We start from the raw sequence: 13924 nt of genomic DNA on the forward strand, positions 1-13924 counted from the left end.
AAAATTATAATTTAGAGGGAAAAAGCAATCAAGTGATCAGTAGAATCAAAGTGCACCGTTCATTTTACAGGGAAACGTTTGGAAGATGGCAACAATTCTGATTGTGAGAAAGAGATTATGAAAATGAAATTGGAGAGATTTGAATCAATAAAGTGACTTTGAAGGAATTTGATGGGAAGCCATCTGAGCAACTGCAATGCCTAACACGCTCAAGTCACGTCCGCTGTGTCCTCCCTTTGCAGGATGACGTCACGTTGTCTTTTTCAGCATCTGCCTGCTCCAAATTGACATCTGATGGTAAAATTGATACTACGAGTTGCGGTGAACTTCGTCCAGCCATCTGTCAAAAAGGTCGGAAAGTCACAACCTCTCATTTGCCCTTTGTCTTCTGGTTGCGCTCTCATATTTGATCCCATTCTTCCAGGCAAGGCCAGAGATTCTCTTTCGGTTCTTCCGGCGCCAACATCGGCATCAGGTGAGGTGGGAGTCCCACGCAGGTACGCTTTTTGCTATGGGCAATATGGGCGACCCCTCAGGGCACACAATACACGTGGGGGCGCACGGGCACTCCGATTTCTAGCTCCATCACTTCCATCTCAAATCTGTTCAATGGGCACTGGGGCGCCTTTATTGTCACGTGATGTCAATTTGCTGCTGAGAGGCGTGTCGGGTCAGGTCGGGGTTCTTTCGTTCGTTCTTTGTGCCTGCGTGCCTGCCAGAAGAGCAGCCCTCTGCTCTGCTCTGCTCTGCTCTGATCTGCTCTGCTCTGCTCTGGCCCGCCCCTCCCTCGCCGCCTCTCTCTCGCCTGCTCCCAGCAGGCAAGAGGGGGGACAGCAGAGGGCGGAGAGGAAAAGCAAAGGGGGAGGGTGGCGAGGGATTGCAAGGCCACACAACTGCTTCCAAATCAATGGTTTCATTCGTAAAAGTTATAATACTACCGATCCATGTGTAATCAATTGGGTTATGTGAAAAATGTACACACCAAAAATAAAAACCCAATGGAAAAAAAATGGACAGTGCACGCACTAGGTTATGGCCGCATTACTAGATGCTGTTTGCGATGAAAGCGTGTCGGTCGGACTGAATTTCCTGTCTTCTTTGACATGTGCAAGAGTCCTTGAAATGATTCCGCATCTTGCAAATGGTTGATGAGGGAAATGTGCTTTGTTGATTTCTTTGTGGATAGATTATTTCAGAATCAAATTGGCCAATTTGACCCAAAACGTTTTTGCACGCTAAACAGGGAATTTGACTCCGGTTGATCTCAGCTTCTGGACAACATTGAAGTTTCACTTTATTGATTTCATATTATATTCTTGTCAGTCATGCAGGTGAGACGCATTTTGGCAAAAACTGAATTCGGCCGACTGCATGCTTGTCTCTTTGCGGAATTTGTGCTTTTCACCAAACGCTGAAAAATGACCAAGGCAACTTTGCTGTTTCATCAGGATCAATCAAGACATGTGACACAAAAATCGGATGGACTCTTCACGGCTCCCACTGCTACAAGAAGATGGAGACCCCCAACGGTTGGCTGGGGGCTCGTTACGACTGCCTCTGGGAGGGCGGCGACCTTGTTTCCATCACCTCCAAGGACGAGGAAGACTTTGTGAAGGAGCAAATGGACGACAAGCCGTTCTGGATCGGACTCTCCAATCTGGTAAGACCAAAGTGCTAGCGGCTGTTGGCTCGCTACTAATTGACAACCGGGATTGGTTTCGGCAGAACTGCGACGAGGACGTGTGTGAGTTTTCGGAAGCGGGAGAAAAGAGGCTGACTTGGTCCCACACCGCTGTGACGCCGACCTACGCCAACTGGGACTCGCGTCAAGACGGAAGGTAAGAAGGTCACCAGTGTCGGCCGAGCAAGATGCTCAGGAACATTTTGGAACCCCTTTGCACAAATGTGTGAGCAGGTTAGAAAGCAGCCTTTGTTTTCTTTTGAACAGAAAAGAGGAAAATAAACTCCAAATTGGCAGCTCCTTTGTCAGATGTGTGTCTCATTTTTCCCCACTTTTCCCCGTCAGCGCCAACGTTGGCTCCTGCGCGTACGTCAACCAAGGTGTGCACCTCTCCAGTCAGCCTGGAAAGTGGAGACATGGATCGTGCCAATCCTCCTTGGCGTACATGTGCAAGTGGTCCCCGGATGGTGAGTCTGAACCGTTCTTGGGACGTTGACGACGCTGAAAGTAGGAGGAATTGCAATCACGTGGTCCTCCTGCAGACTGCCCGGACGGATGGCCGTGTTCCTACAAAGACTTGGGTTACGGTTACAGACGAGTTGAGAGTGAGTGGCAGCGACGCTTCTTTCTACACCCACACCCGCACTATCTCCTTGTGCTTTTCCAACGATTTACGATCGAATTTTTCTTTTGAGTTTCAGCTTCCTTCTGCGACTCTGGCGAGTTCCTGTACAAGGACTCGTGTTACCATTTTGAGGGGACACATACAAACCGGGAAGCGGCTGAGAATTTGTGCAAGAACAAGGGAGGTCACCTGGCCAGCGTCCACTCACTGGTTGACGGACAATTTTTGGCTGGTGAGCGAGCGCCAAGACAAACTGACCAGGCCAGCCATCCACCCGCAATGTTTGACAACAAGTGTTTGTTTTGATTTCCGCAAGCTCACCGGCCACTAGGATGGTATTCTTGGCTGGGACTCAGCCGGAACAATGGCAACTTGGAGTGGCGCGACGGATCAGCTACAGTAAGTGACACGTGTGCAACAGATCGAGGTCCAAAAAGTTGTCAATTGGCCAGAATGAAGCTGTCATGTGAGAGGGCAAAAGTGTCATTTGAGCAGAACAAAGTTGTGCTGATTTAGAAGGAAAAACGTGACAAGAATGCTCTCCCTGTCAAATAGATTTGATTGTGACTTGAGTCATGTTACAAGAAAAACTGTTTTTTTCTCATTTGATGAGGATTCAAATGATAATTTAGAAGGAAAAAAACAACAAAGTGATCAGTCGAATCAAAAGTGCACCACCGTTTATTTTACAGGGTAACATTTTTTCATTGAAAAGTTTCAATCTGAATTTGGCAACAATTCTGATTGTGACAAAGAGGTGATGGAAAGGAATTGGAGAGATTTGAATCAGTAAAGTGACTTTGGAGGAATTTGCTGGGAGGCCATCTGAATAACTGCAACACCGAACACGCTCAAGTCATGCCCACCCGCTGCGTCCGCCCTCCCACCCTCCCTCCCTCCCTCCCTCCCGCCGCAGGATGACGTCCCGTTGTATCTTCCTGCAACACCATATACCTGCTCCAAATTGACGAGTGACGGTGAAGTTTACATGGACACTTGCGAAACCCTTCGTCCATCCATCTGTCAAAAAGGTCGTAAAGTCACGACCTCTCATTTGCCCTTTGTCTTCTGGTTGCTCTCTCATATTTGGTCCCTCTCACGTCCTTACAGGCAAGGCCAGAGATTCTCTTCCGCTTCTTCCGGCGCCGACATCAGCATCACGTGGGCGGGCGTCCCACCCTGCAGCCCACGTGCAAAATCCTGTTTGCCCTCAAGTGACTCGAGTCTCGCTTGCAGGCAAGAGCGCAAAGTGCGGCTGGTGGCAAGAAAACCTCGCCAACGACGATTTCTGCTACCTGATCAACTCCAAGCCCACCAAGACCTGGAAGGAGGCGCGAGACAAGTGCGCCCGCCTCAGAGGCAACCTGCTCGGCATCTCCGACTCGCAGGATCACACCTTCGTCCAAGGTAGGGTGTCTCGTGTGCTTGATGAAAGAATCGGAAGAAAGTCACATCGAGAGACCACCGACACACTTTTTGCCAAGTTTCTTTCGTTCCAAAGAAAAGACCAAAAATAAGCTTGTGGCCAGCCCCCACCCACAAGGACACGAGCCAGACGTCTCCCGCACTTCATTGCGGTGAAGCGTTTTGCCTGTAAGATGTTTCAAACGTGTTTGTTTACCTTTGACCCATAGGTCTTCTGCCAAACGCTTCCTCCTCTTTGTGGTTGGACGCCAGCGACACCATAGTCGAAGACGGCAGCAAGAAGTCTGAGCAGTCCTCACCGAGTTCCGTCCAGTTGGCCGCCGCAGGTGGGTCTAAAACAGGGGTGGGCAAACGTTTTGACTCGCGGGCCGAACTGGGTTCTAAATTTGGACCGGAGGGCCGAACCAGGAGCAGATGGACGTAGTGTTTGTGTGAAGTAATATAAGCGACCTGTAAAGGTCATTGCATAAAAGATTTTGGCCTTTAGTAGGTAGTAAAGCATGGATATTCCAAACAGGTTTTTTGAAAACAAATGCATTTATTAACAGCATTAAAAAAAAAAAAAAAATTCACTAAAAAACTGCTATCAGTGATTTTCATAAAATACGACACTGTTATTATGAATAACAGTCTCCATCACTTCAGTGCCTGCAGGTCAGATTAATGAAAGATGTTTATCTTATGAGATCACATCAAACGGCAAACATTCTGACCAAATATATCATCTTGAAGAATCGGTGAAAGCATACATCCAAATAAAGTAATCAAAACGGCAACACGGTGAGGGGTATCTGAACATCAGAGCAGAGTTTTAACTCACAAACACCTGGTAACAGAGGTGAGGAAACGGGAAACACTTCCTTAAAGTAAGCCTTAAGAACTTTACAGGTTAAGATTAGTCGCAAACAGGTGGCGCATCAATGTCCTTGAGCATCCTGCATTGTTTGAAAATGAGAATGGTCGCTAGTTTCAATCCCTGCTATGTGTACAAATCATCATCATCGGTTTAAAGTCCATGTTCCAGGCGCCGCTGGGTTGGACTGGATTCTCAGTATGGCTTTCTTCCACCGGGGACAGTCCATGGCCATCTCGTGGTTGAGAGTCCTATACCGAGAACATTTTTGGAGCAAAACTTTTTACAGCCGGATGCCCTTCCTGACACCAACCCAAGGGGAAATTGATTTTCTGTAGGGATGTATGTGTACAAAATTACTACAAATCATATTCAAAATGCATTTTTTTACAACAAACTTGAGAGCCTCCCCTTCATTTTCAGTGGGAACAGTGTTGTTGGTCTCCCTTTTTTGCTAGTGCGTCATAGTCTGGAGTCAAATTTGTTGTGGCAATTCTTAGGAGAGATCCGAGGTGTTGGTCCGTTTACCTCGATCTGTGACGGGTTGATGTTGATGCTCATGTGGCTGAACGTCACGTCGCGTACGTCGAGCCAAATTGGCCACTCGTTTTTAAACACTCGGCACTGTGTCCACCTTGCTTTTCCTTGGGCGACTCATTTTAATAGAAGGATTCCAGGGGAAGGTTTGTGGGTAACTTTAGCGTCAAACTGTATCTGAAAGCTCAGCGCGCGAATTACAAGAATGCTGTCGTCACAGCCCACGCTCTAAATTCGGGACTGATACAAATAGAGCGCGAGTGCGCCATGTCCGTACTACTGAGTACGTACACGCACTTGTGAGTGTGCACCGAGCTTTCTGACACGGCTTCCGGTAGTAAATGCGCAGGCGAGCGGTTCCCCATCTACTGGGGAAACGCAGTCATTGCATGCAAAATGACAAAAAAAAAAGTTTAATAATACAATTTATTCAAGGTTGGCGGGCCGGATTAAACGGTCCCGTGGGCCGGATGTGGCCCGCGGGCCGTAGTTTGCCCACACCTGGTCTAAAACCTGGTCAGTGTGGTGTAACGGAGGAACACTGAGCATCTGTGGTCTCCTTGCAGGTAACCCTGGTGACCCCTCCGCCCGGCGCTGCAACTCCTTACTCGGTGGCAAGGGCGGCCGGGAAGTTGGCGATTGCGAGAAGAAGCATGGCTACGTCTGCAAGAGAAGAGGTAAGACAAGGTGCTCGGGTGATTCTGCCAAATGGGTGTCATCAGATCAGAAGACCAAAATGGCGATTGTTAGTTTTTTTTGTCTGATGTTAGTGACAGGCTGAAACTGAATGAAGGCGTGGTCCGCTACTTTGTCGCATATCTTAATTTCGCCAAATGCCGAAGAATACAAAAAACATGGCGCTATGACGTCAGAATAATCCCAATATGTGTCTCCTCAGTCATTCAGACATGTGATAGGACCAAAGGGTGGCGCCGCTTGGGCTCCAAGTGCTACAAGAAGATGGCGACCACCAACGGTTGGCTGGGGGCTCGTTACGACTGCGTCTTAGAAGGCGGCGACCTGGTCTCCATCACCTCGCCATACGAGGAAATCTTTGTGAAGGACCAAATGGGCGACAAGCCGTTCTGGATCGGGCGCTCCAATCTGGTGAGACGGAAGCGCAGGAAAGCAACTGTTGATTCGCTATTGGTACGCCATTGTTGACAAGTTTGGACTCTGCAGAAATGCAACGAGGCCTGGTGTCAGCTTTCGGAAGCGGGAGAAAAGAGGCTGACTGGGTTCGACGACCTATGCCAACTGGGACTCGCGTCAAGACAGAAGGTGAGAAGGGTCACCTCTTTGCGTCCTTTCATTGCCAGGCGGGACACACATAGCGAGATTATGGAACCCGTCTGCAGAATTTGAGAGAGCGCACATATCGCCGCCGCCGCCGCCTTCAAATTGGCAGCACGTTTGTCGGATGTGTCTCTGGCTTTTCACGACTTCTCCCGACAGCGCCGACGTTGGTTCCTGCGCGTACGTCAACCAAGGTGCGCACGGAGGCAGTCAGCCTGGCAAGTGGAGACATGGCTCGTGCGGATCCTCCTTGGCGTACATGTGCGAGCGGCCGCTCGACGGTAAGTGTGCACGTCCCTTGCCATGTTGACGCTCAAAGGAGAAAAACACAATCACCTCATTCTCCTGCAGCCTGCCTGGAGGGACGGCTGTGTTCCTACAAAGACTACGGATTGGAGAGTGAGTGGCAGCGACGCATCTTCTTTCTTTTCACACCTGCAGCGTCACCTTGTGGTTTTGTAATCCATGTTTCTTGCCGGCTTCAGCTTCCTACTGCGACAATGGCGACTTCCTGTACAAGGACTCTTGCTATCACTTTGAGGGAATAGCGCGCCCTTGGGCGGGAGCCGAGAGGTTCTGCCAAGAATGGAACGGTCACCTGACCAACGTCCTCTCATGGGAAGAGCGCCAATTCTTGGCTGGTGAGTCAAACTGCCTGTGCCAGCAATTGTCCCCCGGTGCTTCGCAATGTCTGTCACGTTTGAATGCTCTTCTTGTGCTAAATGGCTTTTTCTGATTTCCTCAAGCTCACGCGCCATATGTAGAAGGTTTGCAATCTTGGGTGGGACTCAAGAAGAACAAGGGCAACTTTGAGTGGAGCGACTCAACACCTGCAGTAAGTGAAAGGTTTAGAGCGGTCTGCAAAAGTTGTCACTGGTCCAGAATGAAGGTGTCAGATTGGAAGGCGAAAGGTCCAAGTGAGGACAAAAGGCATATTTTAGCAGAACAATGAACTAGGAGGAACAAAAGTTCGACTTTGGAGCAAGTATGCTCATCATGCTGTTACAAAAAGAGATCAACATTCAAGGTGTTAATCAGCTGGAGCAAGAACAAGGACAAAGTGGTGGAATTATAAGAACAAAATTGTAATCTTCAGGAAAACTTGAAAGAAGTGAAAAAATAAGTCATCGATGCAGAAGTTGCACTGGTCAAAGTTGCACATTTCTGAGAATAAAATGACTGTAAAAACTTGAGTCTGAAACTCAAGCTGTGATTCAATTGCAAGAAAATTGTCAAACGACCACAAAGCGGCTCAAAAAAATCGGCTAAATGGTGAGAAAAGGTTTGAGGAAAATATTGATTAGTGGGAGGAACAAAGGACTCAAATGTGGTGGCAAGCAAGACCAAATGCGCCAAAGTCACGTCTGGCGTGTCGTCCGCAGGGCAACACCGAGTGGGTTCCAAACGGGCCGATAGGACGTGGTAACTGTGCTGCCTTGTCGCAGACTGGGAAACTTGAGGACTGGCCATGCACCAAAAACCAGCCATTCATCTGTAAAAAAGGTCCGCAAATGACGAGCACTCACTCTCCACTTTTATGTGCTCGCTCATAATCATCCCTCTTCCTTCCTTGCAGCCAAGGTCCAAGACTTTCTTCTTTCTCTGCCGCCACCAGGTGGGCATCCCACTCGGCAGTCGACGTGTGGTCTCTTGTCGCAGGTTTGCCCTCGAGTGACTCCACTCTCGTTTGCAGGCCGGAGCGCAAAGTGCGGCTGGTGGCGGGAGCGGACCTCCTCCGACTTCTGCTACCTGATCCAACGCAGGCCAACCAAGGTCTGGAAGGAGGCACGAGACGACTGCCGCCGCCGCGGAGGCGACCTGCTCAGTATCACCGACTCACAAGAACAGGACTTCATACAAAGTGGTCTGTCTGTCTGTCTGTCTGTCTGTCTGTCTGTCTGTCTGTCTGTCTGTCTGTCTGTCTGTCTGTCTGTCTGCCTGCCTGCCTGCCGGTCTGTCTGTCTGTCTGTCTGTCTGGCCGGTGGCGATCAGGGCTGTTGAATTCCCCCAACGTGGAATGTTTCCAACTCTTGTTGCACATTTGACCATTTACCTCCAAAGGTCTGTACGATTCTCTGCCGAGCGCTCCCTCTCTGTGGTTGGGCGTCAACAACAACATCACGAAAGACGGCTGCGAGTGGACTGACGGATCCCGGTTTGGTTACATCGTCACGGACGGAGGTGGCTCAAAAACCCGACCAATGTTTGTCTGTGACGTTGCGGAGGCACGGAGCTGAGCATCTGTCGTCTCCTTCCAGGTGACCCCGGTGACCTCTCTGGTGCGTCCTGTCTTTCCTTACTCACAAGCAACAGCCGCTGGAAGTTTGACGATTGCCGGAAGAAGAGAGGCTACGTCTGCAAGAAAAGAGGTAAGACGTGGCGACGCTCGGCCGATTTTCACAACGTGCCGACTCGCATTTTTGACTTTTGTCTTGCAGGAAACACGGCCAAACCCCCGCGGCCTCATGACGGTAGGTCTCCTTGAACGGTGGCTTCGAAGGATGCGAGACAAAAAAACGACACGACGATGCTTTTGCAGGATTTAAGGAGACCCTTCTCTGCAACGACCGTTCTGCTGACCTGGTATGTGAGGCTGAGGGTCAGAAGCAAGGTCGCATCAGCATCCAGTCTGCCTTTTACGGTCGGCGGAGCTGGGATGTTTGCTTGGCGGACGGCGACTCATACAATGACGGTACGAGCTGAGAATCCATCATTTTGATGATTCCAATTGAGTCATTTGTCCGCCTACCTCTGAAGGCCCACTCAGCGTGCTTTGCTTGGTTTACTGCTGTTGAAAATGATCCAATGCTCGCAAATCGTCCAGATGCCAGAATGGGACTGTATGTAGAAAGAGACAGATGCTGGTTTGGTTCGACTTTGTCTTGTTGAACTCAATTTCAAATTCTCAAATCCAAATTCAAGCTGCATCAATGCTTGTCAGGCCCCCACACAGACTTACTGATGTGTTGTAACTTTCAGAGTACTGCGCAGTGGAAGGCATCCTCCCTCGCTACAGGAAAATGTGCAACAGCCAGCAAAAATGCCACATTGAGCTTTTGGAGGACGAGTCCTGCCCTGCCTCCTCCTCCAAATATCTGCAGATGGTCTTTAGCTGTGAACAGAAAGGTGGGTTTCACGTCTCGTGATCTTCCACTCTGCACTGAATCTAGGACTCTTCAAATTCCCATGCAAGGAGTACCTCGGTGGCCAGATTTGTATTTTATTTGGCCTTTAAGCATCTGTGTCAAATTCAAATGACTTTTGGCTGTCCTCAGTATGTCTCGACAGTCTAGGCATCGCCGACGGGAGCGTCGCAGACTCTTCCTTCATAGCCTCCTCCTCAATGGAAGACGCCACCCCAGAAAAAGCCCGCCTCAATGGAGAGTCCTGCTGGAAGCCGTCAAAAGCTCGTATGTGGAAAATTGACAGCTTGGCACTTTGGTCTCCTGAGCGTTCTCATGTCTGCCCCCCCCACCGCCCTCCCCCCCTCCAGCCATTGGCAGTTGGATCCAGGTGAACCTCGGTTACACGAGAAAGGTGACGGGGATCGTGACCCAGGGCTGTGATGGCGCTAATACTAGCTCCTGGAACATCCATCTTGAGATGAAGCTGAGCGTTAACTGGAGGAAGTGGACCGAGCACCCAAACGGGAAGGTGAGCGCGAGGGACAATCGAGTCGACCGCAACCTCCAAACTTGTCACAACAAACCAGGAAACATTGTATTTCTAGTTCATCGGCGGTGGGACTCACCTGCTTGAGACGCCCGCGTTCGCTCAGTACGTCCGCATCCTGCCGCTGGAGAATCTTCCCCAATTTGGCCTCCGCTTCGACATCTTGGGATGCGCACATGACGGTGAGCAACGCAATCCGCGGCCGCTTTGGTTGCCCAAAACAACAACCCCAAACGTGCCACAAACTCTCGCCTTTTGTCCGACAGATGAGACGACCTGCGCCAGAACGTTCAACAGCCTCCACGTGACCGATTCGATGATGTGAGTCACGCTTGACACAATGTTTCATGAGCGTCTGTCGTCAATTTCACGACATGTGCGTCTTCTGCAGGTTCTACTGTCCCCCGGGCTGTGACAAAGAGGAACACTTTGTCTTTGGATTGATGGTCTAGTCTGCGGTACGGGATTGCCTGACCCCACCGGTCGGTCGGTCGACTTGTCTATGACTGCAACTTTGTGTAAATGCAGGGCTCGCACATCTGCGCGGCCGCTATTCACGCCGGAGTCATCCGGAGCGACATCGGAGGAGATTGTATCGTGATGAGAGCTCCCAAACAGCAAGTCTACACGGGCTCCACCGGAAACGGGATCACCTCCAGACAGTGAGTGGGCGACCTTCACGGAAAAGTCCCATGAAGAGCCACCGGCTAATTATCGCTTTACTATTTGCAGTTTGGTCGACCCACTGGGCGTGTCACACACGTTTGGAGACGGAGGTGAGTTGAAAAACTATTTCCCCAACTGTTGATGGCAACTAAACGCCACGTGGCGGCATCTCACCTGCAGAGCCCAGATGCGCAGCGCCTGACTGGGAGGAGTTTGCCGGTTTCTGTTACAAAACCTTTGAGGGCAAAAAGAAATGGGATGATGCGCAACTCGTCTGCCGTAGTCTCGGTGCCGATCTGGTGTCCATCCGCTCCGAGGTGGAGCAGGCGTCGGTGAAAAATGTCTCCAACCTCGGTGCGCATCCCAACCTTAAATTCCCAACAGTCCCCGTAGAACGACTCGATGGGTGCAATATCTAAGAACCGAGTGAGGGCTCTGTTCCCTCCCATCCGTCCTCTGCAGAAACCAGCGACATGTGGACCGCACTGAACGACCTGCCGCTTGCCGGCACGTTGGTGTGGTCGGACCGCCACGAGGTGACCTTCACCCACTGGGCCCCAGGAGAACCCAGCCAGCGCGTCGGCCTCGGCAAACACTGTGTGGCTGTGCTACAGCAGGTGCGTGCTCAAATCAGCATTTGGAAGAAGAAGAGCTTTGCGTCCCACTGAAATGGATTGTTTTCTTTCAGACTGGAAGATGGAAGCTAATGTCCTGCGCCCAGGTCAACAGCTTCATGTGCAAAATGCCCATAGCGCATTTTCCAATTGCCTCACCGACTCCTACCATCCCCGTTGTGTCAGTCCCCAAGGTCGTGGCCAACCCGAGCCCGATGCTTGCCCCAGGCAAAAGTCCCTCATCGAAGCCACAGGCTGCCGGTGGAGAAACTCTACAAAGGCGCCCTCCAAGCAAGTCATCAAAGAAGAAGAAGAAGAAGAAGAAGAAGCAGCAGCAGCAGAATTAATAGCCTACTCTACTCTGTTCAGTAACTATAAATAGTATCACACTGGTAATCAGAACAGTTTGTAATTCATACAGTAGCTGCATTTAGCTTAGCTGGTATTAGCTAGATGTCGTGTCCAGATGCAATGTGAACAAGCGGGCTATGTTCACTAACACTCGACTCTACTTGGTTTGTCCTTTTTTGCTTTTTTTGCACGCTTGACAACTTTGACTGCCTTTTTGTAAAGTTACTGACTCAAAGAGCTAAACACATTGTTCAGGAATTCCAGTGCTTTCAAAGAGCCCAATCTTGAAGCTGGAATGAAAGTCCAAAGTCGGTTATTGCTCTCGTTCATTGTTTTGTTATTATTCGTGTCGTGTTGTCTGGTCCTCATCGCCCTTTAAAAAGCGAGCCCAGACTTGACAGCTTTTTGTTTTATTCTAGTTAAAAAAAAAAAAAAAAGTTTCCATAGATTGTATGATGACAAATGATGAATTTTGAATCATTAGAGACCTATGTTACTGCCAATGATGTCTGCGACTGTAGAAATGTCACTGGAAGGGCAATCCGGTATTTTTCATCATTTTCTATGGTCTGTTACCGCATCTACAATCCACTGTCAATTTATATCCAATTATTGCATTTTTGATGACTGATTGCAGTTTTTGACCCGATCACTACCGTCAGAAAAATGTTGGCTTTCACTGTCGTTCTCTCTACGGTACGTTATTGCATTTACAATTCACTGTATATCATGTAGATTTTTCGATCACTGACTGCAGTATTTTAATCAATCACTGCTGTCAGAAAAAATTTGGTTTTCACTGTTGTTGTAAACATTTCAAAATAAAAGCAATTGATTACGATTCAGGGTTTCTTTCTTTTTCTACATTTTTTGACTGATTCAAACCGTGGTAACTAAACTTTTCGGTTCATCCCTACCACACATTTTTGCTAAATTTATAAACAAAAGTCACATTTTTTAAATAAACTCTCAATGTATTTGGTTGAATCAAATTTGAACCCGATCTTGGCCTGGTGAGAGCGAATACTATCAAAAGAATGTCAGATATTAGCAGCTTTAACATTTTGTTTTGGGTAAACGGCAGATTCCCCCGGAGGTGCTCCGCTGATGAAAAATGGGTAGCGCTACACAAGAGCGCTTGAATATTGATGTTTGCTGCGGGCCTTGCTGGATGTTCTTCCACATGCTCGAAGACTGCTTGAGCACACAATGTGAACACCTTCTGCGAGAAGACGCAAACAGTGTGCCAATAAGTGGTTAAAACACAATAGGTGCTCAGTAGACCAAAATCTGAAAACTACACTGATAGTCTTGAAAGTCACTGACCGGTCCTGGTGTGTACATCATATGTAGCCACATACAATTTTATTAATTACTCATTCTTATTTTCTATTCTGAGTATAACGAAAAAACATTGAAAATCAACGTAGCCACTTGGGGGCAGCATTTAGCTGACAGAAATCTCTATCTTCTGTGTAGAATGACAGCTTCTGAGGAGTCAAGAATATATGCGTGGACTACTTTATATGTTGTTGTCGTTGGATAGCAAATCAGCCATAATTCAGAAGAAATCGGTGAAAACGTAGCGCAGAAATCAGACAATCCATACAAACACGTAGGAACGAGCTGACCAGTTGACCGCCAAGATGGCGGCATAACACAAAATCACGTGATAAAACCACGTGACTGCAAAGCCTCTATATAGTATATATATATATCAAGTATATTCGTCAAGTGCGGAAAAAAAATAAAAACATTTTAATATCACGCGATCGACCAATAGTGGCTTGGCGATCGACCGGTCGATCGCGATCGACGTATTGGGCACCCCTGTTCTAAACGAAATGGCATATTGACAAACACAGAGGCATTAAAGCGTGTGGAGGAAATAACTATGCAGTATGCACCAATGGTAAATTCAAACACCCATGGCCCCGCCCCCTTTCCTCCCCTTCAGTGCCGCTTCCGCCACAATCTCCCCTCGACATCATGCTAGTATACGGTTGGCTGGCGCCGTCGCCGACCAGAACACTGGCTCCATCCTCGCCAGCCTCTGCTCGTCAGGTCATCAAATACTTCTAACGTTACGCCATCTACTGGTCAGTTACTGTGATGTATGTTTTTTTTTTTTATCTCTATATAGTTATATCCAAGAAACCAAAATGTTTACGCTTTCATCAGCAAAATATTTTGCAAAAGTGTGA

At 48.7% G+C, this 13924-nt stretch overlaps 1 protein-coding gene and 1 long non-coding RNA gene across 2 annotated transcripts; both read left to right on the forward strand.

Moving 5' to 3' along the window:
• The first annotated feature begins 85 nt into the window (after nucleotides 1–85).
• Nucleotides 86–6727, forward strand: LOC119138410 (macrophage mannose receptor 1-like). Its single transcript, XM_037278419.1, has 17 exons — nucleotides 86–103; nucleotides 243–351; nucleotides 425–475; nucleotides 1449–1660; nucleotides 1726–1838; nucleotides 2027–2148; nucleotides 2224–2286; nucleotides 2383–2538; nucleotides 2623–2705; nucleotides 3223–3337; nucleotides 3417–3467; nucleotides 3543–3713; nucleotides 3941–4057; nucleotides 5688–5798; nucleotides 6020–6228; nucleotides 6304–6359; nucleotides 6577–6727. The coding sequence occupies exons 1-17, from the start codon at nucleotides 86–88 to the stop codon at nucleotides 6725–6727; spliced, it is 1908 nt and encodes a 635-aa protein (XP_037134314.1).
• A 181-nt stretch (nucleotides 6728–6908) lies between these two features.
• On the forward strand, nucleotides 6909–8298 carry LOC119138373. The gene is made up of 5 exons (XR_005101127.1): nucleotides 6909–7058; nucleotides 7164–7252; nucleotides 7800–7920; nucleotides 7994–8032; nucleotides 8111–8298. It is a non-coding gene; the product is annotated as an uncharacterized LOC119138373 (long non-coding RNA).
• The last annotated feature ends 5626 nt before the right edge of the window (nucleotides 8299–13924 follow it).

This window comes from Syngnathus acus, chromosome 19 (assembly GCF_901709675.1).
Source record: "Syngnathus acus chromosome 19, fSynAcu1.2, whole genome shotgun sequence".
Taxonomy (NCBI): domain Eukaryota; kingdom Metazoa; phylum Chordata; class Actinopteri; order Syngnathiformes; family Syngnathidae; genus Syngnathus; species Syngnathus acus.